Source organism: Crocuta crocuta, unplaced genomic scaffold (assembly GCF_008692635.1).
Source record: "Crocuta crocuta isolate KB4526 unplaced genomic scaffold, BGI_CrCroc_1.0 scaffold452, whole genome shotgun sequence".
Taxonomy (NCBI): domain Eukaryota; kingdom Metazoa; phylum Chordata; class Mammalia; order Carnivora; family Hyaenidae; genus Crocuta; species Crocuta crocuta.
This window is the reverse complement of record NW_027528851.1, coordinates 993478-1016700: the sequence shown is the minus strand read 5'-3', so window position 1 is coordinate 1016700 and position 23223 is coordinate 993478. Positions and strand designations below refer to the sequence as shown.

At 38.4% G+C, this 23223-nt stretch overlaps 1 protein-coding gene across 2 annotated transcripts in view; it reads left to right on the top strand.

The window, feature by feature from the left end:
* The window catches only part of CAV1 (caveolin 1), a 35750-nt gene extending 18294 nt beyond the window's left edge, over window positions 1-17456 (top strand). For both annotated transcript variants that reach the window (XM_077756034.1, XM_077756035.1), the window contains exon 3: window positions 15248-17456. In XM_077756034.1, the coding sequence (XP_077612160.1) occupies window positions 15248-15589 (342 nt within the window). In that variant the 3' untranslated portion in view covers window positions 15590-17456. The remainder of the gene's footprint in view (window positions 1-15247) is intronic.
* Window positions 17457-23223: the final 5767 nt, after the last annotated feature.

Sequence of the window (23223 nt, the reverse complement as noted above, 5' to 3'; positions counted from 1 at the left end):
TCTAGCTTTTGCCCTCTCTCCCTCTCTCTCTCACAAACATACACTCACTCACTCAAACCATTAAATAAGTGTCAGAAAGGCTGGATGCTAAAACATCCAGGTAAAAAAGGGGATGGGAATCAGAAAGAAGTCTTGGAAGAATGAACATTTAGGTTAATACATGACAACTCAGAGCAAGCCAGGTGAAGAGTGATGGAAGGAGTGTTCCAAGCAAAACTAATAGGAGGTAGTAAGGCCATAAAGCAGGGAAGGGCTTTGGCCATTGTCCTGAAAGAAATTACTTAAAATTCCAGTCTAAATTCAAATAATTACTGATTTGGGGAAGAGCAAGAAAGCAAATTCCTCTGTTACCTTAACAATAAGGTGGTACACCACAGAAAGCCATCACCCTTCCTTGGTAATGATTCCTGAGTAAGCTTGAGCAGCCAGAGGTCATCTCTATTTTATTTGCACTGCCCACTTTTCAATGACTCATAACCAGCTGTGTCTCTTTGTTTCACTTATTCCATCCTCAAAAGTAGATGCTTCATAAACATTGAACAACTGAATCAATCAGTCAATCAACTCACAAGGCCACAGTATTATAAACCAAAAGTGCCTGAAATAAATATACAAGCATTCTAGGCTATAAATATTTCTAAAGTTCAGGTCCTAGCTCATCACATCAAATTCTGATTTTTCTAGAGCAGTAGTTTCCAACCAGGGATAATTTTGCTCTCCCTACTAGGGAATATTTGGCAATGTCTGGGGTTATTTTCAGTTATCACAGTTTAGGGGGTATTACTGGCATCTACTGGGTAGAAAACTAGGATACTGATAATCATTCTACAGTCCACAGGACAGCACCCCTACCTTCACCTAACAACAAAGAATTATCCAGCCCAAAATTCCAACACTGCTCAGATGGAGAAACCTTGTGGTAGAAGTTGGGGGCTGTGTCTTGGGAGCCACATAATGGGCTGTGATTATCCTTGCTTAGACCTAACAAGAACTCTAGTTTAGATCCTTTTCCTTACTTGCCTAGCAATGTTCAAACCTGCAGAGATTTATTTCATTAATTTTCTATTTGTTTAATAAACAGACTCTAAGCACTGGAAGGGAAAATATTCCAGCAATGAGGTAAGATGAATGCTATTAGTAACCCTAGTTTGACTTAACTGAATGGTAGGAAATAACTCCTGCCATCAGGAAGTGAATTGTAGAAACTGAAAAGAAGTTAAGAGGGTTGAAAAAGCTCTGGTTCAAACAAATATCTATGGAGACCAATGAGTAGTTTGAAAATGGGGTGAAGACATTTCCGTTTCGTGTGTCTTTGTTAGAATGGAGCTTTTATTTTCTTTAGTGTGGTAATCATTCATATTTGTCTCATGACACACCCAGAAGTTTAAAGAATAACAAACTCCCAAAGGTAAACACAGAATTTCGTGAGCAAGTGAGGCCTCTAGATGAATCCTTATAAATGTTGTTTGGAGGTAGGATAGGATTTCCATGCATTAAACAATGCAGGACTTTTCTACTAAGAGACTTCCAACACTTCCAAGGGCTGAAGTTATTTCTCCTCAAGAATGACTAACATAAGAGTCCCTGAAGGTACTACTCCTTCCTGTTCAAGTTCAGTGCTTCAGTCTCAATGCTCCTATCACTAGCCCTTGTATGGCCTATTTTTACTCTGTTCACTGTTCCATGTCACTCGTTTGGTGACACTCAACATCATCAAGTGCCACCAAATCGATACCAGAAGACTGAAGATTTAAATAAGGAATCAAAAGATATGCAGTCTGATTTGTACTGAACCATCTGCAGCTAGGCACTTTTTGTGATCATACATATGTGAGGCCATGTTGACAGAAGAGATGGTTCAGGTTCCTGAAGAAGGCTCAGAGTCAGCTGGTTGCAGATACACTCAATATAGTTTATTGTTTCTGCCTGGGATTCCCAGGAAGAAAGGTGGGCAGCCTACTCCAGGAAATATGAAAATATTCTGGAACCCAGAAATCATCTCATCATGGAGGATAGTTTTCAACAATTTCAAAGAAACTGTATATTCATTTCCCAGGGCCATCTTAACAAGAATCCAAAACTGGTTTGGTTAAAGCAACAGATGTTTATAGTCTCATGGTTCTGGAGGGTAGATGTCCAAAGTCAAGATGTCACCAGGGTCATGCTCCCCCTGAAACCTATATGGGAATCCTTTGTCTCTTCCTAGTTTCTGGTGGTTTGCCGGCAATCTTTGGCATCCCTTGGCTTGCAGCTACATAACTCCAGTCAGTCATATGGCCTTCTCCCTCTGTGTCTTCTCATGACCATCTTCTTATAAGGATGCCAGCCATATTGGATGAAGGGCCCACCCTACTCCAGTATGACCTCATTCTAATTACATCTGAAAGATCTTGTCTCCAAAAATGGTCAGTCACATTCTGAGATACTAGGGAGTAGGATTTCAACATATCTTTTTGAGGGGGACACAGTTCAATGCGTCAACAAGTGTAAACTAGGAATGTATATCTTTGTTATCAAAACAGAGAAATTTAACTTAAAATTTTAAAGTGTAATACAAACTCTAGGGTAATTCATACTCCCTCCTAAGAAGAGCAAAAGATGGAGAAACCTGTTGGCTACTTTCAAATGAATGAAAAACCAGAAGGTGGCAAATAGGAATTAATCTAGAGCAAAGAGAGTCCCATTGCTTGGTGTTGGTGCCACCTTCTGACACATCCAGGAGCTCAGTCAGCTGGGGGCATCATCTTCCCCAGGGTATATTTGGTTGCTGTGTGCCTCATATTTATAATAAACTCCAGAAAGCTGATTCACTTTATAGAGATGACCTAATCCTTCTTGTTTGCATGGTGGCAGAATGCAAAATAAGCACTCACCTGCCTGAAACGATTTCAGGAATGTCAAGAGGTTCTCCTTTTCCAAAATATCTCTGCCATTCTCCCAACACTGTTACTGAAATCCCTAACACTTCCCTACTTCTCCTGGTTGGGATGCCTAGGCCAGAAACTCCTGATGTGGCACTGACCATTGACCCCAGGCACTGTCTCAAACGTTTTTCATAAGTTAAGTCATTTAGTACACAGAACAATCCTATGAAGTAAGTACTATTTTACCTCCAATTTACAGATGAGAAACTAAGACAGAAAAGCTTAGTCGCTTCTGTAAGATAACATAGCAGAGTTGAGATTCAAATCCATCCATCATGCTATAAACCAGGGAAGGGGGAAATATTGCCCCACAAAAGTAGGCAGCAACACAGTAACTAATCTATTATCATGCCTACTCAGCACTGTCAGATTTTTCTGATCCTCTGACTTAGTAGGGAAAAGCCTAAGACAGCTTTTGTTTCCCAACATATCCTCCCCAGACTTCTTGCATTAAAATGGGGGAGGGGTAGAGATACCTGGACCCTACACTCAAACCCACCAATTTAGAATCTCAGAGCTCAGAAATCTACATTTTAACAAATATCACCCAGAAACTTCTTGAGTATACTAATGTTGGACAACCACTGGTCCTATAGGAATGGAATAAGATACAATGTTATGGTGAATATGGAAAAGCCACAGAAAGATGACAAGCCAATGGGAACCTTGATGACCAATGGTTATTCAAATGACCCAAGGGTTCTGGCTATAAAGGAGCTTGGCTGCTGGGGAGTGAGGGTGATGCTTTTTTTTAAATTTTTTATTTTAAATTTCTTTTATTTATTTATTTATTTATTTATTTATTTAGNCTGTCAGCACAGAGCCTGACACGGGGCTCGAACCCATGAACTGTTGAGATCATGACCTGAGCCAAAGTCGACTGCTTAGCTGACTAAGCCACTCAGGCACCCCGAGGGTGATGCTTAAAATGGAGATTTGACAGCAGGAGGATACCCACATCCTCTGGCTTGGGTCATATGCCCTGTCCTGGTGAAACGGTTATTTGCTGAGTCAGAAAGGCATTCTGTGTCAATTTGGATGAGAAGCATGGGTGCAGACAAGGAAGGGCAACCTGAGCATGTGGATTCAGAAATTCCTATGTGTCTCCATTTGAATGAGCAGCACTGCATAAACTCAATGAGAATTTTGATGGGGCTAAAGACAATGGTATGGAGGAAGAATTGAATGAAGATCTTGAGAGACAAGTCTTATATTTAATTCAATGATAGCCTCCCCGAGGCTCAGTCTCCTAGTCTGTAAAATAGGGAAAAAAAACTTTTGCCTTGCAGCTTGCTCCTCACATATAGGGTGTGACATGAACCCAGTGAGGCATGTAGTGCTCTATAACATAAGTTATTGCTATTCCAAGGCTTTTGTAAAAGTGTATTGCCTCAGAATATAGAGTTGACCCTTGAACAATATGGGGGCTAACAGCGCCAACACTCTGTGCAGTCAAAAATCCGTATATAACTTTTTAAAAATTTATTTATTTATTGAGAGAGAGAGAGAGAGCTTGCGCTAGAGCAGGGAGGAGCAGAGAGAGAGGGAGAAAGAGTCTCATGCAGGCTCCATGCTGTCAGAGTAGAGCCCGACGCAGTCCTTGAGATCATGACCTGAGCCAAAACCAAGAGTCAGATGCTTCCCTGACTGAGCCATCCAGGTGTCCCTGAAAATCTATATATAACTTTTGACTCCCCCAGAACTTAACTACTAATAGCCTACTGGTGACTGGAAGCTTTACTGATAACATGAACAATTCACACATTTTGATTGTAATATGTATTATGTACCATTCCTCTAAATAAAGTAGCTAGAGAAGAAGAAAGTGTTATTAAGAAAATCATACAGAAGAGAAAACACATTTACAGTACGGTACTGTGTTTATCCAAAAAAAAACATAGCTGAAAGCTATGTTGTTCAAGGGTCAACTGATTCTGCTATCCTAATGCACTGCCTTTCTCTGTACATCTTCCTACATTCCTGCTAAGAAAGTAAACAGAATCACTTAAAAGCATTCTGAGGTACAAATTACTTGTAGGTCTACTTTCCTGAGCTGGGGACACACACACACAGACGCACACACAGACACACACGATAGGAATTCATGGGGAAAAGAACAAATTCACTCCTTCACCTTAACCATTCCCCACTGATGTGCTCTGCTGATCCCCTGCAGAGGTGGGCCCAGCTGCTATTCCTGTTTCCATCTTTGCTTTCTCTTGGAGACCCCTCCTCACATTACTTCAGTTCATGCCCCCTGTTTACATAATTGTAGTTATTCAGATCATTGGGACAAACCCAACCAAGCAAAAATATGCTTTAATCAACATCTTCTAAATCATTTTTTCCTTAAAGGTCAAGACTTCTGAGCTTGAATTGCCCCTTTCCATGGTGCCCAAGTCACCTAAATGATTACCACTTCATTTTGATCCAAATGATGATGGCAGTATAGGGCTATGGTAAATAAAACCATTTTGAACAAAATGAGACACCAAAGACAATAGATAAATAAAAGTGTACTTGTGATACCAGGCAAAGAATTCATAGGAGATAATATGATGGTTAGTGAAATATTATATATGCCTACATCCTCTCAATGGACACTTGTGGCTCCTTTAAACTAGTATACTTACTGAAAAAATATTTATTTGCTAATTCATATGGACATAGTATTACTAGGTATCATGGAAGATACCAAGCTGAATGCAACAGACACAGACCTCCCTTAAGTCCTGGTTTCGTCCAGTCATTTATTAGTTAAATTACCTCTTTTTAGTGGGAATATAAAATATTATTTTCATTCTTATTATGAAGATAACCTAGAACTTCACAAGTTTGTGAATAGAAGCAGATGAGTGAAATAGGACACTATTAATGTGAAATATCATTATTCGGAGGCCTCTGTAATGTCTGGAAAGCAATAAGAGGGAGGTCAGTCCAAAGGGAGAGACTCAAAGTTCCCAGCTGGAGTCCCAGGTCAGGGACCACAGATCTCCTCTAGATTCTTCCCCCTGTACCCACATCCTCTCCTCTCATTCACACAGGGAGCAAACACCCCCCTTTTACCATCTTCCAGCTTGAAACCCGGATTAGTAATGTAACCCTCTCCTTCCCTCTCCAGGAGGCAACCCCTTGTTCTGCAAGATCAAGTTGCCTAGTACCTACCACCCCAAGGCAGCCCAAAATACATCAGTATTCCAACCCAGATTGACATTCTTCTAGGACTTTGTGTGGACTCTCTGGGAATCCAAGTAATCACAGGCATTAACAGAACCCAGGTGTCCTATTTCCAGTTGAGGCTGTAAGAACACTGCAGCCTTTTCCCTCAGTGGTGCCAGTTCGGCCTAGTGAACACATGAGTATTTTCCCTTGCCCCTGAGGAAACACATGGACATTAGGGCAACGTTCCTAGATTCTGGTAACATTTAATTGTGCTAGTTCTCAACCCTCTCTACACCCACACATTCATGCACATTTATTCCATTGACTTCAAAGGCTGCTCAACATTTTGGAAATATATGTGAGAACAGTGAAGGGAGCTTGCAGTTAGTCTAAACCTCCTTTCTGTGTGTCTGGGTTTGGTACATACATTTGGATTTCAGAAGTACATATTTGATTTTTTTAATATACTTTTGTTTATACTGGGTTTAGAATCATGAAAATAAATCAGTATTTCTATTGCCAGTTGGTGTGTTTTTCATAATAAAGAAGTCATTCATCCTTGTCCAATAATACATATTTATAGGATTAAATTAGGAAAAGCTTTTCAAAGAGCATTTCCATTCATTATCCACCAACTGCCACATGCCATCTAGTAGGAGCTCTCAAAGAGAAGCAGAAAGCAAACTAGGACTTCAAGGCATGGAGAGGAAAGAGTAGCATGAACAAAAGAATTATCACTAAATCCAAAGGGGCAGGGCATAACTCTGGTTTAGTCTTTTGCATGAGAAGAGAAGAGAAATCTTGTTAAAAATCAGATTACCCCAGGCCCCTCACCAGAGAATCTGATTTGAGAATGAAAATCTGAGGGGCCTGAGCATCTGCATTTTAACAAGAACTCTCCTCCAGTTGATTCCTTTGTTACATGGCCCATGCTGAAAACTCCTGGGAATTGGGGACCCCTGAGCTAGTTCACTCACAAGTACTAATATAAGAATCCATGGGCACCTGTGTGGCTCAGTTGGTTAAGCATCTGAATCCTGATCTCAGCTTGGGTCTTGATATCATGGTTGTGAGTTTATACTCAATGTTGGGCTGGGTACTGGGCATGAAACCTACTTAAAAGATAGATAGATAGATAGATAGATAGATAGATAGATAGATAGATAGATAGATAGATAGATAGACAGAGATAGAGGCATCTCCAGATTTGGTGATGGGCCTTCTAGATGGAGTAGATGGAGCTGGCTCTTGGTCTTGGTGCCTATTTGGTTATAAATCCAAGCCACTTTTGGTAAATGAATGATGGAACCATAAATAGCCTAAAACTTTTCTAACATTCTGTCTGACATACATTGAAGAAAGTTGAAAATTTTCATGCATTCCTGAACTTTGCGCCAAGACTGAATTCTAGCATGTTTATATACATACATTGTATATAATTTTCTTTTTTTTTAATGTTTATTTATTTTTGAGAGAGAGAGAGAGAGAGAGAGAGAGAGCATGAACAGCGGAGTGGGGGAGAGAGGGAGACACAGAATCCAAAGCAGACTCCAGGCTCTGAGCTATCAGCATAGAGCCCGATGTGGGGCTTGAACCCACAAACTGAGAGATCATGACCTGAGCCAAAGTTGGACACTTAACCAACTGAGCCACCCAGGCACCCCTATAATTTTCTATCAGTATGAGAACTGAATAGAAAAGAGAAATAAAATATAAAATAAGAAATGATAATCAAAATAAAGGTACTTTATTTTGGAATTGTTTGAGTTATCCAGGGCAGTGTAACAAATTACCCCCAAATTCAGTGGCCTAAAACAACAACCATTTATCATCTTGCAGTGTATAAGCCAAGTGTGGCTTAGCTAAGTGGTTCTGGCTCAGGGCCTCTAACAGGCTGCAATCCAGGTATCAGGGCTGAAGTTACCTCTAGGCTCAACTGGGAGAGGACCCACTTCTCAGCTCACTCACATGGCTGATAGCAGGATTCAGTTCCTCCCAGGCTATTGGACTATAGGCCTCAGTCGCTAGTGATTGTTGGCCATCATCCTCCTTCAGTTCCTTCCACATAGACCTCTCCATAGGGCAACTTACAACCTGGCATCTGACTTCTAACAGAGTAAGCAACCAAGAGAGTAAGAAAGGAAGCAAGACAGATGCCACACTCTTTTGTAACCTAATCCTGGAAGTGGCACCCCATCACTCTTGCCATGTTTTTATTATTTAGAACCAAATCACTAACTCCAGCCCATACTCAAGTGGAGGGTATTACACAGGACATGAATGCCAGGAAGTAGGGGAGGAGAAATCACTGGGATCCATCATAGATGCTATTTATCACATAATATGTTAATCTGCCTCTTTCATAATTAATTTATCATCCTATTTGTGCTTTACTGAAACTAAATGTAAATGTAAAGCCAGTATTTTCTGATACAGGTGAGTATCATATTCTGGAAATAGTCTAGTAGTGTTAGAAAGATACTTTGAGGTTAGAAATTGAACTCAGGTCTCTAAATGTGGAGATATACAATTACTATGTCAACCAACAGAAAAGACTATTAGTTACTGTATCACTTAGGGGTGTTTTCTGCTATAGGTAACTGAAAACCTGAATAGCTGTGTCTTAAAAATAAGTGTGTATATGTGTCACATAGGAAGTCTAGAGATGGACAGCTACTGGAATTGTTTTTATAGGCTGATAATAACAAAAGCAGCATCTTCTATACTCTTGACCTTTAAAATATACATGTCACTTCATCATCACAAGATGCCTCCCTATATTAAGGCAAGATATCATATTCTAAGCAGGATAAAAGGGGAAAGGACCACATGGTACACCTCTGTCTCTTTTCAAAAGGAAGATGAAGCTTTCCTGGAAGTCCCAGCCAGTAGACTTTCACTTAGCCAGAATTGGGCCACATGTCTTCCTTAAACCAATCTCTCACCAAGGAGACTAACACTACCATGCCAAGTCTAAACCAACCATGACTCATCTCTGAGATCAAAGAATTATTGCTAATACCTGAATAAATCAGGATTCTGTGGATGTTGGGCAGACAACACAAGTCTTCTGTAAACATCTTGTGTATTGACATTTATGTGTTCCATACAATCACAATTTTCACTAGCAGTCTAAAAAGGTATTTTCCCATAGAAACAGAATATGCAAGCTTCAGTGCTTATGAAATCCTAAATGTACTTAAAGTTTCCTTCTTAAAAAATCCTTATTAGGAAATAAAATGTCAGATTTTGAGACAAAAAAATGACCATGTATTTTATTCATCCTGTGTACATCTAAATTTTTTAAAATATTGCCATGGCATACTTTTAACAAGATGAAATCTTTTTAGGTTTATTATATTAGTCAAGTGTGATCAAAACATGAGACAGATTGCTTTCCTTGACTGCTTTCCTTGACTGCTGCTAGATTTTTGTTGACTTATGTTTCTGAAATTATAGCCATAAGTCAGTGTTGCAGAAAGGAATTTAATGTCATTTATAAAAACCTAGTAATATAAACTGTTGATTCCTTATAAAGCATTTATTAAGACACAGAAATATCACTGAAACACATTTGTGCCTTTGATCCTGAAGTCAGCTTAATGATTCTTGCCAGAACAACTTGTTCTGTAGATTACAGAACAGAAAACCAGTTCTTGGAGGTGCAGGTCAAGCTCATCTGAGACATCTCATTTTAAGAAAATAAATGGCACCTGCACCTCTTAGTCTTGGTTTTTGTTTTTATTTTAAAGGAAATCTCTAATTGCTTTTCTGCTCCAAACCTAAGTGAGCAGATAAAGTCCCACTCGAGGCAAGACCTACTTTCATGTAAGAGGGGTAAGTAAGTCCCTGAGGAAATGGGACTCCAGAGTGATAGTTTTAATGAGGGATAAATCAACCAATGATGGATGTGAACAGTGAACATACTGGAGACTGTCAGAGAGAAGTGCTATCATTCATTTAACAATAGACCTGCAGGGCCTATTGAGAGCAAGATGATGTTCAAGTTTAGGTGCAAGACTAGCTGTCTTGCACTGGCTACAGAATGTAGCAGCTAGACTGACTAGTGATATGTGGTGATAGCAGACAGTAGCAGAGGAGCCCAGGAGAATTCCTAAGCCTAAATTCTAATCTTGTGTCTGCTACTAAGTGGGAAGGTATCCTTGACTGAGTCATCTGACAGCTTCAGCTGTCAATTTCCCAAATTGGACTCCATTTCTTTTAGGATTCCTTCAGCTTTAAATATCTATGAAAATGCTGATGCAATTATGCTTTGGTTAATGGAAAATTGTGAACTGACCTTGTATGGATTTACTGATTATCTAGCAGAACTTTATTGGGTTAATGCATTGTGAATACATGTCAAAATGTGCCATGAAGATATTTTTAAAAATACTCCCTCCTGTTTACTTCACCCTAGATAGATGTACAAAAATGTTAATCTTCATGTTAAAAGGACATTTCTCCTAACTTTACATAGAGATAGCTTTCAACACAATGTCTTAGAATGTAATGAGAGACTTACAGGAGACCTAGAGATATGGATGGGGTAGATGGAGAAGGAATATAGTGAGAGACATGTAATTCCTAGGGATATAGTGCAGAGCACAGGGCTAGACACAGGCCTGGGAATCAGGAAGTTAGAGTTCTAATTGCAGCTTTTCCACTGATTCACTTGGGACTTTAAGAATGTCTGGCCCATTTTAATCGTTCTGTGCCTCAGTTTCCTTATCTGCCAATTAGAGTGACAGTTCTTGGCTGGGTGCCCAGGCTTGTGAGAACATACTGTGCAAGGCCAAGAAAATGCAATCAGTACCAAAAATGCAAAACATCCTAGTTACTAGATGTCCTAACTTAAAATGGAAACACTATCAACAGTAATTCCTTTAATAATCAAAATGTGAATATTTTAAGAAGCATATCTATCTGGATCAAAATCAAGCAAGTAAGACTATTATAGAGGGGCTTGTAATCCCAGGTACACATAAGCAGAAAGAGCTCACACTTGAAGTTGAACAAGTTCCAGCTTTGCCACTTAACATTTGTATGACCTTGAGTAATTTCTTAACCTCCCATACTACCCTCGCCTGTAAAATGGAAATAATGGCATGCATCTCAGAGGGTTGTGGTGAAGATCATTATAGATGAAAATTACTTCTCTTTTTTTAATGTTTATTTGTTTTTGAGAGAGAGAGAGAGAGACAGAATGTGAGTGGGGGAGGGGCAGAGAGAGAGTGAGACACAGAATCTAAAGCAGCTCCAGGCTCCAAGCTGGCAGCACAGAGCCTAATGTGGGGCTCGAATTCACAAACACAAGATCATGACCTTAGCTGAAGTTGGACGCTTAACCAACAGAGCCACCCAGGGGCTCCAGATAGAAATTACTTCTTCTGAGTCACTTGTGCTTCGTGGTTGATAGTTTCAATAATAATAATAATAATAATAACAACAATAATAATAGTTGTTAATTAAAAAGCTTAGTTAACCACAGCAAGGAATTTTTAATACTATTATTTAATAAGCATTTACTGTATTCTAATGTTCTATCCCCATACTAAGCACTTAATAAATTATCTCATGTGCTCCTCACAAAAACCTATTATTATTATTATTACAGGAATGGAAGTAGACAGAAACTAAGCTTTATTTCTGGCTCCAGTGTGTTTCCTTTACCTGCCTTGCTTTCTTTTTCTCAGCTGAATCTAATTGGCTATACTTTTAGTAATCTTTAGCCATTTAAAAATTTCAGGACTAAAGCAGCAACTAATTGAATATATTTATATTACATGTTACTTTTGTCATGTTGCTATCCACTCCTGGAGACCTGCTCTAAATTCACTTGAAGATAAATCATGCTCACTGGCAGTTAAGAATTTTCAATATGTTTGTTGAAAAAAAAGCACTTATAGTTATGTTTAGAAAATAAACTTCTTATCGAGAATCTTACCCACATTCATATGTCCATAGATCTTCACTGAAGACCAACTGTATATATGATGTATATAACCTCATTGTTAACATTGTCCTCAGAGACCATACTGTGGGAATTCTTACAGTTACCAGAACTGTAAAATTCAGCAATTTTATCTTTTTTGTTAATGTGCCTTTTAATTATGAAATACTATATCTGCCTTGGATAAAATTTGAAAAATATTTTTCTAAAGTGATGTGTTGAAGAAAGAGTCAGTATCTTTCAGACCAGATTCAAACTTCAGATCTACCTTTTGTCTATCTGGACAATTTATTAACATTTCTGAAGCTTGCATTTTTCCTGTCAAATGGGAATAATACGTTGGGTGTTGATGTGACTTAAATTGAGAACAGTGTTCTGATCATAATAGCCAGTCAACAAATGTTAGTAACTCTCTCTTCCTTAGGAAAAGAATCTTAAGGCAGCCAAGCTTCATGTCTGCTCTGTAAAGAGGTAGGAATACCCAACTTCCGTAAAGTGCGTCCTGCCCTCCTTTGGTAGTAGACTATCTATAATTTTTAACAAAAGTGAGGTACCCTCTCCCACTGTACACTTAAAAGGTATGTTCCTATTTCAGGGCATTCATGGACCACCACTGCCCATCTTTTGACCCCATATTAAGAATGTCTGCTCTAGTATATTAATTTCGACTTCACAAAATCCTTTTATGAAAGGAGGTCTTCTTAAAAAGACGAAACTATTGGGTATCTTGCAGTTACATGAAGAAAAATCATAGACTTTTATTCTTTCAAAAATTTTTCTAATGTTTATTTATTTTAGAGAGAGGCAGAGTACAAGCAAGGGAGAGGCAGGAGAGAGAGGAAGACACAGATTCCAAAGCAGGCTCCAGGCTCTAAGTTGTCAGTGCAGAGACTGACATGGGGCTTGAACCCACGAACCATGAGTTCATGACCTGAGCTGAAGTCAGCTTAACCAACTGAGCCAGCCAGGAGCCCTCATAGGCTTTTATTCTTAATAGCTTTAGGAAAATACAGTGTCAGAACAAAACCTCACAGCAGACAATTAATTGCATGGATTGATCTGACTTGCCACCTATTTCATATGACCTTTTAACACACAAGTAAATGCTTACTACTAAGTCTTGAGCTAAATCAAAGAAAAAATTCGAACAACAATAAATCTGTTTAACTTCATTTACATAACTGTGGACATACCATTTTTACATATTACATTATTAGGACATTGGACAATAGATCAAGAAACAGAATGTTAGAAAATAACCTTTAACTACTGGTAAGCATCATGTACTTTTTCCAAAAGAAATTGTATTGTGTTGAATCAAACGTGGCTTCTTGGCACTGAGAAGCTTCAGAGAGTCACCCAAGTCCTCATTCCCTAATCCCGAGCTTGCCTGGGTTGCTGCTGGCAATCATCAATTTCTCTGAATTTCAAACTACATTAGATTCCTTCATAAACCTGCCTTTGCCAAGCAGTTTAGTTGGCTCTGCCCTACTGTTCTATTCTTAATTTTTTTTAATCCTATGCTTCAGTTGAGTTTATATAAATCCTTCCAGAGAGATAAAAGCTCCTGGGAATTCATTGTTTAGGTAACATGTACTGTGGGAGAGAATGCTATTAGGAATGGTGTGAAGTTTGCATTCTGGTCCCACCATTGCTGTGTGCTTCACATTAGCAAGTCACCTTCACATCTCTGAACTTCTTTTTTTTTTTTTTAATGTTTATATTTGGGAGAGAGAGAGATGGGGAGAGACAGAGAGAGAGAGAGAGAGAGAGAGAGAGAGAGACAGTGTGCAAGTGGGGGAGGGGTAGAGAGAGGTGGAGACAGAATCTGAAGCAGGCTCCAGGCTCTGAGCTGTCAGCACAGAGCCCTGCATGGAGCTCCAACTCACCAGCCGTAAGATCATGACCTAAGCTGAAGTCGGACATTTAACTGACAGAGTCACCCAGGCACCCCTCCATGTCTCTGAACTTCTGGATCGTATGTAAAGTGATACCAACCTACCTTCTCAGATTGGTTTGAAACCCCAGGTCATATGGAGACGATGAATGTAGAAGCACTTGGTTACTGACTGTTAAGTGCTATATGACTGCAACATCATTTGATTACTTCCTAGTGACCACTTCTTGGTGTGGACCACTGATATTTACATCTGTCTTTATTCAAAACATTACATATTTTAAATAAACATGGATCTCCCTTAGCATGTTTTAACTGCCTTCCTTTCTAACTTTCTTCTTGCTGTTAATGTCATTGTGGCAAATCAGAATCTCAAAGCTCAGGGCTCATCTTAGGTTTTTCTCTCTCCCTAGCCTTGAAGTAACCAAATTCCATGGGTCTTCCTTTAACATCCCTGAAATTCATTGCTTTCTTTTCTTTCTTCTTTTTCCTGGACACTATTCCAGTTTGGGCCCTACCATCTCAAACTTGGGATATAGCAAACAGTCTCTGCCTTTAGTCCCTTTTCTCCAATATGCACACTGTTGTCAAGTTCATCTTGATAAATGACTACATTGACTATGACTTCTTTCCCTGCTCCAGTACCTTCAATAGACCCTCCACTGTAGGTAAAATAAAGTCAAGATTGCCTTCAACCTCTCTTTCTAACTATGTATGCAAGTCTGTCTGCCGATACATTCACCACTGTATCACCCTTCCTTGTTCCTGGGGTCTCGCTCACACCATTTCCCAGGTCTCTTCTTCCTCTGCAAATCATATCCTATTTTCCAAGCCCCACCATCTGTCAAAGACTTCTTGAGTCCTCATAGCTCACAGTGAACTAATTTGAAGAAATTCTATCAGTTGAGTGTTCAAAGAGTCAGTAACCAACTACGCATTAATCCCTTAACACTGTGTGTGTAGTTGTGTTGAAGTATAGTTAGCTTAGGTCATGTCATTAACATTTATTGTGTGCCTTGTATATTTTTCCATGTTGCTAAGTTTTATTTAAATGGAGGAATTTTAAAGAAATAGCTAGAGAACATGTTACAAGTTCTCCTGAATTCCAGACCCAGAAATGCAATAAGGTGGGGCCCAAATATCTGTGTTTCCTCCAACAAGTTCCAAGTGATGCTAATCACTTCTGGGTGCCTTTGAACATCTCACACAGAGCCTGTACATAAAAGCTAATATATATTTATGGATACTCAACAGTGGTTGCTTTTCTTTTCTTCTACTATAAGCTCACATTGTGTCACTTCTTCCTTTTAGATTGATTTTGAAGACGTGATTGCAGAACCAGAAGGAACACACAGTTTTGATGGCATCTGGAAGGCCAGCTTCACCACCTTCACTGTGACAAAATACTGGTTTTACCGCTTGCTGTCTGCCCTCTTTGGCATCCCAATGGCGCTCATCTGGGGCATTTACTTTGCCATTCTTTCTTTCCTGCACATCTGGGCAGTTGTACCGTGCATTAAGAGTTTCCTGATTGAGATTCAGTGCATCAGCCGTGTCTATTCCATCTACGTCCACACCTTCTGTGACCCGTTCTTTGAGGCTGTTGGCAAAATATTCAGCAATATTCGCATCAACATGCAGAAAGAAATATAAATGACATTTTAAGGATAGAAGTATACCTGATTCTTTTTTTTCCATTTAATTTTCTTGGTGCCAATTTCAAGTTTCAAGTTGCTAGTACAGCAACAGTATATGAATGAGTTTTCTTGGTTCAGAACAAAGAAATCACTCAGTTTTCATAACTATTATTTGTTTCTTTTGAGCTATTTCATCTATTTTTTGGTGGTCTCAACTTTTTAAGCCCATTTAAAGTTTTTCCTTACATTCTTATTTGCATGTGGATCATTGTTTTATTGGCTGAGACATGGACCTATTGTTGAAAGGTAATTTGAGATAAATATGAAGAACTGAGGAGAAAAAAAAAGAACAACCTCAAGTGCCTATTCTAAAATGTTGATCATTTTATGGTAAGGGAAGAATTACAGGCTATGGCCATTGAGTGTACAGGTATGTGGGCAGGTTTTAAACAAACTCTTTCCCCACCATCTGAAGTGTTAGTAGATTGCTGCCATTCACTTTAAGGATCCAGGTTGGATCGAGTGATCTTTATCAAGTTAGAAAACATAATCTACATTCACATGTTCCAACTAATGCCTTACACTTCTTGAAATTTTAACCTGTGATACTTTCTGTGCCTGAATATTTGTCATATAGATAATGAGACCTAAGTGCCTTCTTCACATTTTCCTTTCCAAATAGGGTCCAATTAATAAACTTTCATTAGGTTAGCAGCCTCCCTGAAGACCAAAATTAGAAAATCCATTACCTAGTTCTCCATGCTTGTTTCTGACCTTCAGAAACAGAGTTGGATGAAGTTCATGTCTGCATTTGATTATGCAGCATCTTTATCCATATTGAGTTTGGTCTACATCAACCCCATGAAATGAATTAAGGTGGACAAGTGGGACTGAGCCCTCTCTGGGCTGGCAGGAGTGGAAGCCAACTTTCCCTGCCTCTCATCAGCTGAATGAGGTCAGCATGTCTATTCAGCTTCGTTTATTTTCAAGAATAATCACGCTTTCCTGACTCCAAACTAATCCATCACTGGGGTGGTTTAGTGGCTGAACATTGTGTTCCCTTTTCAGCTGATCAGCAGGCCTCTGGGGAAGGGCTCATAAAATGGAGGCCATTGTGCAAGACTGTCAGAGTTGTTGCAAATGTGACCCCTTCAAAGTAAAGCACTTGTAACTATCTGTTATGCTGTGACACACAGCCCCTCCCCCTGCCAGGAGCTTTGGACCTAATCCAAGCATCACTTTGCTCAGAAAGAAGATGGGGAGGAGGCAGTAATAAACGATTGAAGTAATTTTGCTGGAATAAATTCAAATTCTTCTGAACTCAAACTGAGGAAATTCACCTGTAAACCTGAGTCATAAATAAAGCTGCCTGGTACATCTAAAAGCTTTTTATTCCTCCTGCTCATATTAAGATCCTGCCCTTGGGGACATTATTTTTAACCTTCAGTTATATGCTTTTATTTTTATTTTCATGCACCCATTGGAACTCTGCTTGATTTTGTTTTTCATCTCTTCTAGTTTTCCTGACACTTTAATTATCAACTTGTTACCTATGTTTAAGTTTTGCATTTAAAACAGACACTGGCATGGACATAGTTTTACTTTTAAACTGTGTATATAACTGAAAATGTAGTATACTTCATACTTTTTAAGTGTAAAGATATTTTTATCTTTATATGAAGAAACTCACTTGGGAAATTGCTTTGTGATTCAATCTGTAAACTGTGTATCCCAAGACATGTCTGTTCTAGTCTCTCTTGCAAATCAATTGCTGGTCCAAAAGATTGCTGAAATTTTATATGCTTACTGATATATTTTACACTTTTTTATCTTGCATGTCCTATAAAGGTTACAAGCATCCACAATAAAATTGTTTAACAGTTCAACAATCACCTTAATTATTTTTCCCCAAAACAGATATGTATGTGTCAGTGTCTATGTCTGTGTCTGTGTGGTAAGCATGTATATAGTATGTATATATATTTGTAGTATGTTTGTGGGAGGTAACTGTCTTCTGTTTGTCAATTATTGCAAAGTCATTTAGGTGGAATCTTTAAGGCCATCATCATGTATGACCTACTTCACATGAGTGAAGTCATGTATTTGTCTTTCTCTGACTGATTAATTTTGCTTAGCATAATACCCTCCAGTTGCATCCACATAGTTGCAAATGGCAAGATTTTATTCTATTTGATCGTCGAGTAATACTCTATTACACACACACACACACACACACACACACACACACACCCCACATCTTCTTCATCCATTTATCAGTTGATGGACATTTGGGCTCTTTCCGTAATTTGGCTATTGTTGAGAGCACTGCCATAAGCATTGGAGTACACGTGGTCCTATACATCAGCACTCCTGTATCCCTTGGGTAAATTCCTAGCAGTGCTATTGCTGGGTCACAGGGTAATTCTATTTTTAATTTTTTGAGGAACTTCCACACTGTTTTCCAGAGAGGCTGCACCAGTTTGCATTCCCACCAACAGTGCAAGAGGGTTCCCATTTCTCCACATCTGCACCAGAATCCATTGTTTCCTGAGTTGTTAATTTTAGCCACTCTGACCGGTGTGAGGTGGTATTTCAGTATGGTTTTGATTTGTATTTCCCTAATGATGAGTGACGTTGAGCATCTTTCTTTGTGTCCATCCAGATGTCCTCTTTGGAGAAGTGTCTATTCATGTCTTCTGCCCATTTCTTCACTGGGTTATTTGTTTTTTGGGTTTGAAGTTTGGTGAGTTCTTTATGGATTTTTGATACTAGCCCTATATCCAATATGTTATTTGCAAATATCTTTTCCCATTTCCTTGGCTGACTGTTAGTTTTGTTGATTGTTTCCTTTGCTGTGCAGAAGCTTTTTATTTTGATGAGGTCTCAATAGTTCATTTTGGCTTTGGTTTCCCCTGCCTTTGGAGATGTGTTGAGTAAGAAGTTGCTGTGGCAAAGGTCAAAGAGGTTTTTGCCTGCTTTCTCCCTGATGATTTTAATGGCTTCTGGTCTCACGTTTAGGTCTTTCATCCATTTTGAGTTTATCTTTGTGTATGGTGTAAGAAAGTGGTCCAGGTTCACTTTTCTGCATGTTGCTGTCCAGTTTTCCCAGCACCACTTGCTGAAGAGACTGTCTTTATCCATTTGATATTCTTTCTTGCTTTGTCAAAGATTAGTGGGCCATATGTTTGTGGGTCGATTTCTGGGTTCTCTATTGTGTTTCACTGATCTGAGTGTCTGTTCTTGTGCCAGTACCATACTGTCTTGATCATTACAGCTTCGTAATACACCTTGAAGTCTGGGATTATAATGCCCCAAGCTTTGGTTTTCTCTTTCAAGACTGCTTTGACTATTCGGAGTCTTTTCTGTTTCCACACAAATTTTAGGATGGTTTGTTCTAGCTCACTTAAGAATGCTGTTGTTATTTTGATAGGCATTGCATTGAATATGTAGATTGCTTTGGGTAGTATTGACATTTTAACAATATTTGTTCTTCCTACCCAGGAACATGGGATATTTTTCCTTTTTTTGTGTCTTCGTCAATTCCTTTCATAAGCTTTCTGTAGTTTTCAGTGTATATATTTTTCACCTCTTTGGTTAGATTTATTCCTAGGTATTTTATGGTGTTTGGTGCAATTGTAAATGGTATCAATTCCTTGATTTCTCTTTCTGTTTCTTCATTCCTGGTGTATAGGAACACAACCAATTTCTGTACATTGATTTTATAGCCTGCGACTTTGCTGAATTCATGGATCAGTTCTAGCAGTTTTTTGGTGGAATCTTGGGTTTTCCATATAAAGTATCATGTCATCTGTGAAGAGTGAAAGTTTGACTTCCTCTTGTCCAATTTGGATGCCTTTTATTTCTTTGTGTTGTCTGATTGCTGAGGCTAAGACTTTCGATACTATGTTGAATAACAGTGAAGACAGTGGACATGCCTGTCTTGTTCCTGACCTTAGAGGGAAAGCTCCCAGTATCTCTCCATTGAGGATGATATTAGCAGTGGGTCTTTCATATATGGCTTTTATGATCTTGAGGTAAAACACTTCTATCCTACTTTCTTGAGAGTTTTTATTAAGAAAGGATGCTGTATTTTGTCAAATGCTTTCTCTGCATCTGTTGAAGATCATGTGATTCTTGTCCTTTCTTTTACTGATGTGATATATGACACACATTGATTGTTTTGCAGATATTGAACTAGCCCTGCATACCAGGCATAAATCCCATTTGGTCATTGTGAATACTTTTTTTAATGTATTGTTAGATCTGGTTGGCTAGTATCTTGTTGAGGATTTTTGCATCCATGTTCATCAGAAAAATTGGTTTAAAGTTCTCCTTTTTCATGGGGTCTTTGTCTGGTTTTGGAATTAAGGTAATAATGGTTTCACAGAAAGAGTTTGGAAGTTTTCCTTCCATTTTTGGAACAGCTTCAAGAGAACAGGTGTTAACTCTTCTTTAAATGTTTGGTAGAATTCCCCTGGAAAGCCATCAGGCCCTGGATTCTTGTTTTTTGGGAGAATTTTTATTCCTAATTCGATTTCTTTACTGGTTATGGATCTGTTCAGATTTTCTATTTTTTCCTGTTTCAATTTTGGTAGTTTATATGTTTCTAGGAATTTGTCCATTTCTTCCAGATTGCTCATTTTATTGGCATATAATTGCTCTTAATATTCTCTTACTATTCTTTGTATTTCTGCTGTGTTGGTTTTGATCTCTCCTCTTTTCATTCTTGATTTTATTCATTTGGATTCTTTCCTTTTTATTTTTGATCAAACTGGCTAGGGGTTTATCAATTTTGTTAATTCTTTCAAAGAACCAGCTTCTGGTTTCATTGATCTATTCTACTGGTTTTTTGGGTTTTTTTGTTTGTTTGTTTGTTTCTATAGCATTGATTTATGCTCTAATCTTTATTATTTCCTGTCTTCTGCTGGTTTTAGATTTTATTTGCTGTTCTTTTTCCAGCTCTTTAAGGTGTAAGGTTAGGTTGTGTTTTTAAGGTTTTATTTAAATTTCAGTTAGTTAATACACAGTGTAATATTAGTTTCAGGTGTATGATACAGTGATTAAAAATTTTCACATAACACCCGGTGCTCATTACAACAAGTACACTCCTTGATCTCATCATCTCTTTAACCTATCTCCCCACCCACTTTATATGTCAACTGTTTGACCCATCACCACACCCACCTTATATGTCAACTAATTTGAGACTCCAACAACTTTCTGTGATGAATATTAATATTCTCATTTGGTAAATGACACATCCAGAGGCTTTGAAATTTGCCATATCTTAATTGGGATTTTTTTTTTAATTTTTTACAAATAGTTTATTGTCAAGTTGGTTTCCATATAACACCCAGTGCTCATCCCCACAAGTGCCCTCCTCTATATCCATCTCCCCCCTCTCCCCCACACNCCCAATAGTTTATTTTTGTTCTTGATTCTTTTGCTTTAGGGGATGTGTCAAGTAAGAAATTGCTGTAGTGGAGGTCAAGGAGTTTGCTTCCTGCATTCTTCTCTAGGGTTTTGATGGTTTCCTGTCTCACGTTCAGGTCCTTTATCCATTTTGAGTTTATTTTTGTGTATGGTGTGAGAAAATGATCTAGTTTCATTCTTCTGCATATTGCTGTCCAGTTCTCCCAGCACCATCTGTTAAAGAGGTTGTCTTTTTTTCCATTGGATACTCTTTCCAGCTTTGTCAAAGATCAGTGGGCTGTATATTTTTGGGTCCAATTCTGAGTTCTCAATTCTATTCCATTGGTCTATGTGTCTGTTTTTGTGCCAGTACCATACTGTCTTGATGATGACAGCTTTGTAGCAGAGGCTAAAGTCTGGGATGGTGATACCTCCCGTTTTGGTTTTATTCTTCAATATTACTTTGGTTATTCAGGACCTTTTGTGGTTCCATACAAATTTTAGAATAGTTTGTTCTAGTTTTGAGAAGTATGCTGGTGCAATTTTGATTGGGATTGCATTGTGTGTAGATTGCTTTGGGTAGTAATGACATTTTAACTATATTTATTCTTCCAGTCCATGAGCATGGAATGTTTTTCCATTTCTTTGTGTCTTCTTCATTAATTGGGATTTTTTAAGAGGAATACTTCAGTCACAATTTATTTTTGGCTTTGACTAAGTTTACATTCAGAGCTGCTGTAGTAGGGTTCTCTAGAGAAGCAGAACCAATAAGAAGTATACTGGTTGTTCATATTCACAAGTATATTGGCACATAAAGAATAATATACATAGATATATAAAGACATATAGAGATAGACAGATAAAGAGATTTATTTTAAGGAATTGGTTCACATCAATTACAGACTCTAAAAAGTCTCAATATAATGCAGGGTGAGTTGACAAGCTGGTGACCTAAGAGAACCAATGGTGTAATTCCTGTCTGAAAGCTGGAAAGCTCAAGACCGAAAGCTGATATTTTAGTTCAAGTCCAAAGGCGGTAAAAAAGCCAATGTCTTGGTTTGAAGGCAGTCATAGAGGAGGAATTTTCTTATGCAGAGAAGGATCAGCCTTTTATTTTATTCAGTCCCTTCAACTGACTGGATAAGGCCCACTTATATTGGGGAGTGCAGTCTGCTCTACTTGGTTCTACCAGTGTAAATGAGATCCATCAAAAAACACCCAGAATATGTTTGAACAAATATCTGGGTGCTTTGTGACCCAGTCAAACTGACACATAAAATTAACTATTACAGCTTCAAAAACAATTTTGCAAAAGGGATCTTCTAATCTCTCTCAGTCTGAAATTTCTTCAATGAAGTTTATAGTCTCTCTCTTTGTTGGACTCTCAAGCAGGCACTGAGGCCACTTATTTAATAACACAACCTGGCATTTATATTTAGTCAACAAATCCATTTCTAGCATATGAAATAGAAACATGCATTTAACCATTGCAGCATATGAAATCCTGGCCAAAGTTATGCACCCAATTCAAGAAAAATTCATAAAGTGACTTTAAAGAAGGATTATCTTTCTTTTGATTTTATTATTTGAACTGTTAAATGAATGCGTATTAACAAAATCAAGACTTTACTTAAAATTTTTTGTTTCAGCCATACACATGAAATAGTTTCATTTCTGGACATATAAATAACTACATGGCTTCAGACAATTTTTATTCCTTATTGGGAATAAGCAGCTACATACTCCATACATTCAGTAAGTGTTAATTAAATAATACACACCAACCACACAAACCTAGTGGATTAAAGCTCTGTCTGAATAGCTGACTCATACTTTCTCTGATGTAGGCACTGATATTTAAATGTTCTAGTTGTAAATTAAAATTCATATTTCTAAAATTGGGAGGAAAGAGGAGAGGTAGAGAAAGATAACTGTAACATAATACAAAGAGTAAAATCATAGAAGAGATCATGATCATGAATACATAAAAATGTTAAACTTCTAGGGGTTCCTGGGTGGTTCAGTTAAGCACCCAACTCTTGGTTTGGCTCAGTTCATGTTCTTGTGATTTTGTGGGTTTGAGTTCCACATCAGGCTCTGGGCTGGCACCACAGAGCCTGCTGGGATCCTCTCTTCCCTCTCTCTCTGCCCCTCCGTCCCCCATTTGTGCCATCTCTGTCTCACTCAAAAAATAAATAAACTTAAAAATTGTTAAACTTCTATATATCAAGAACAGTA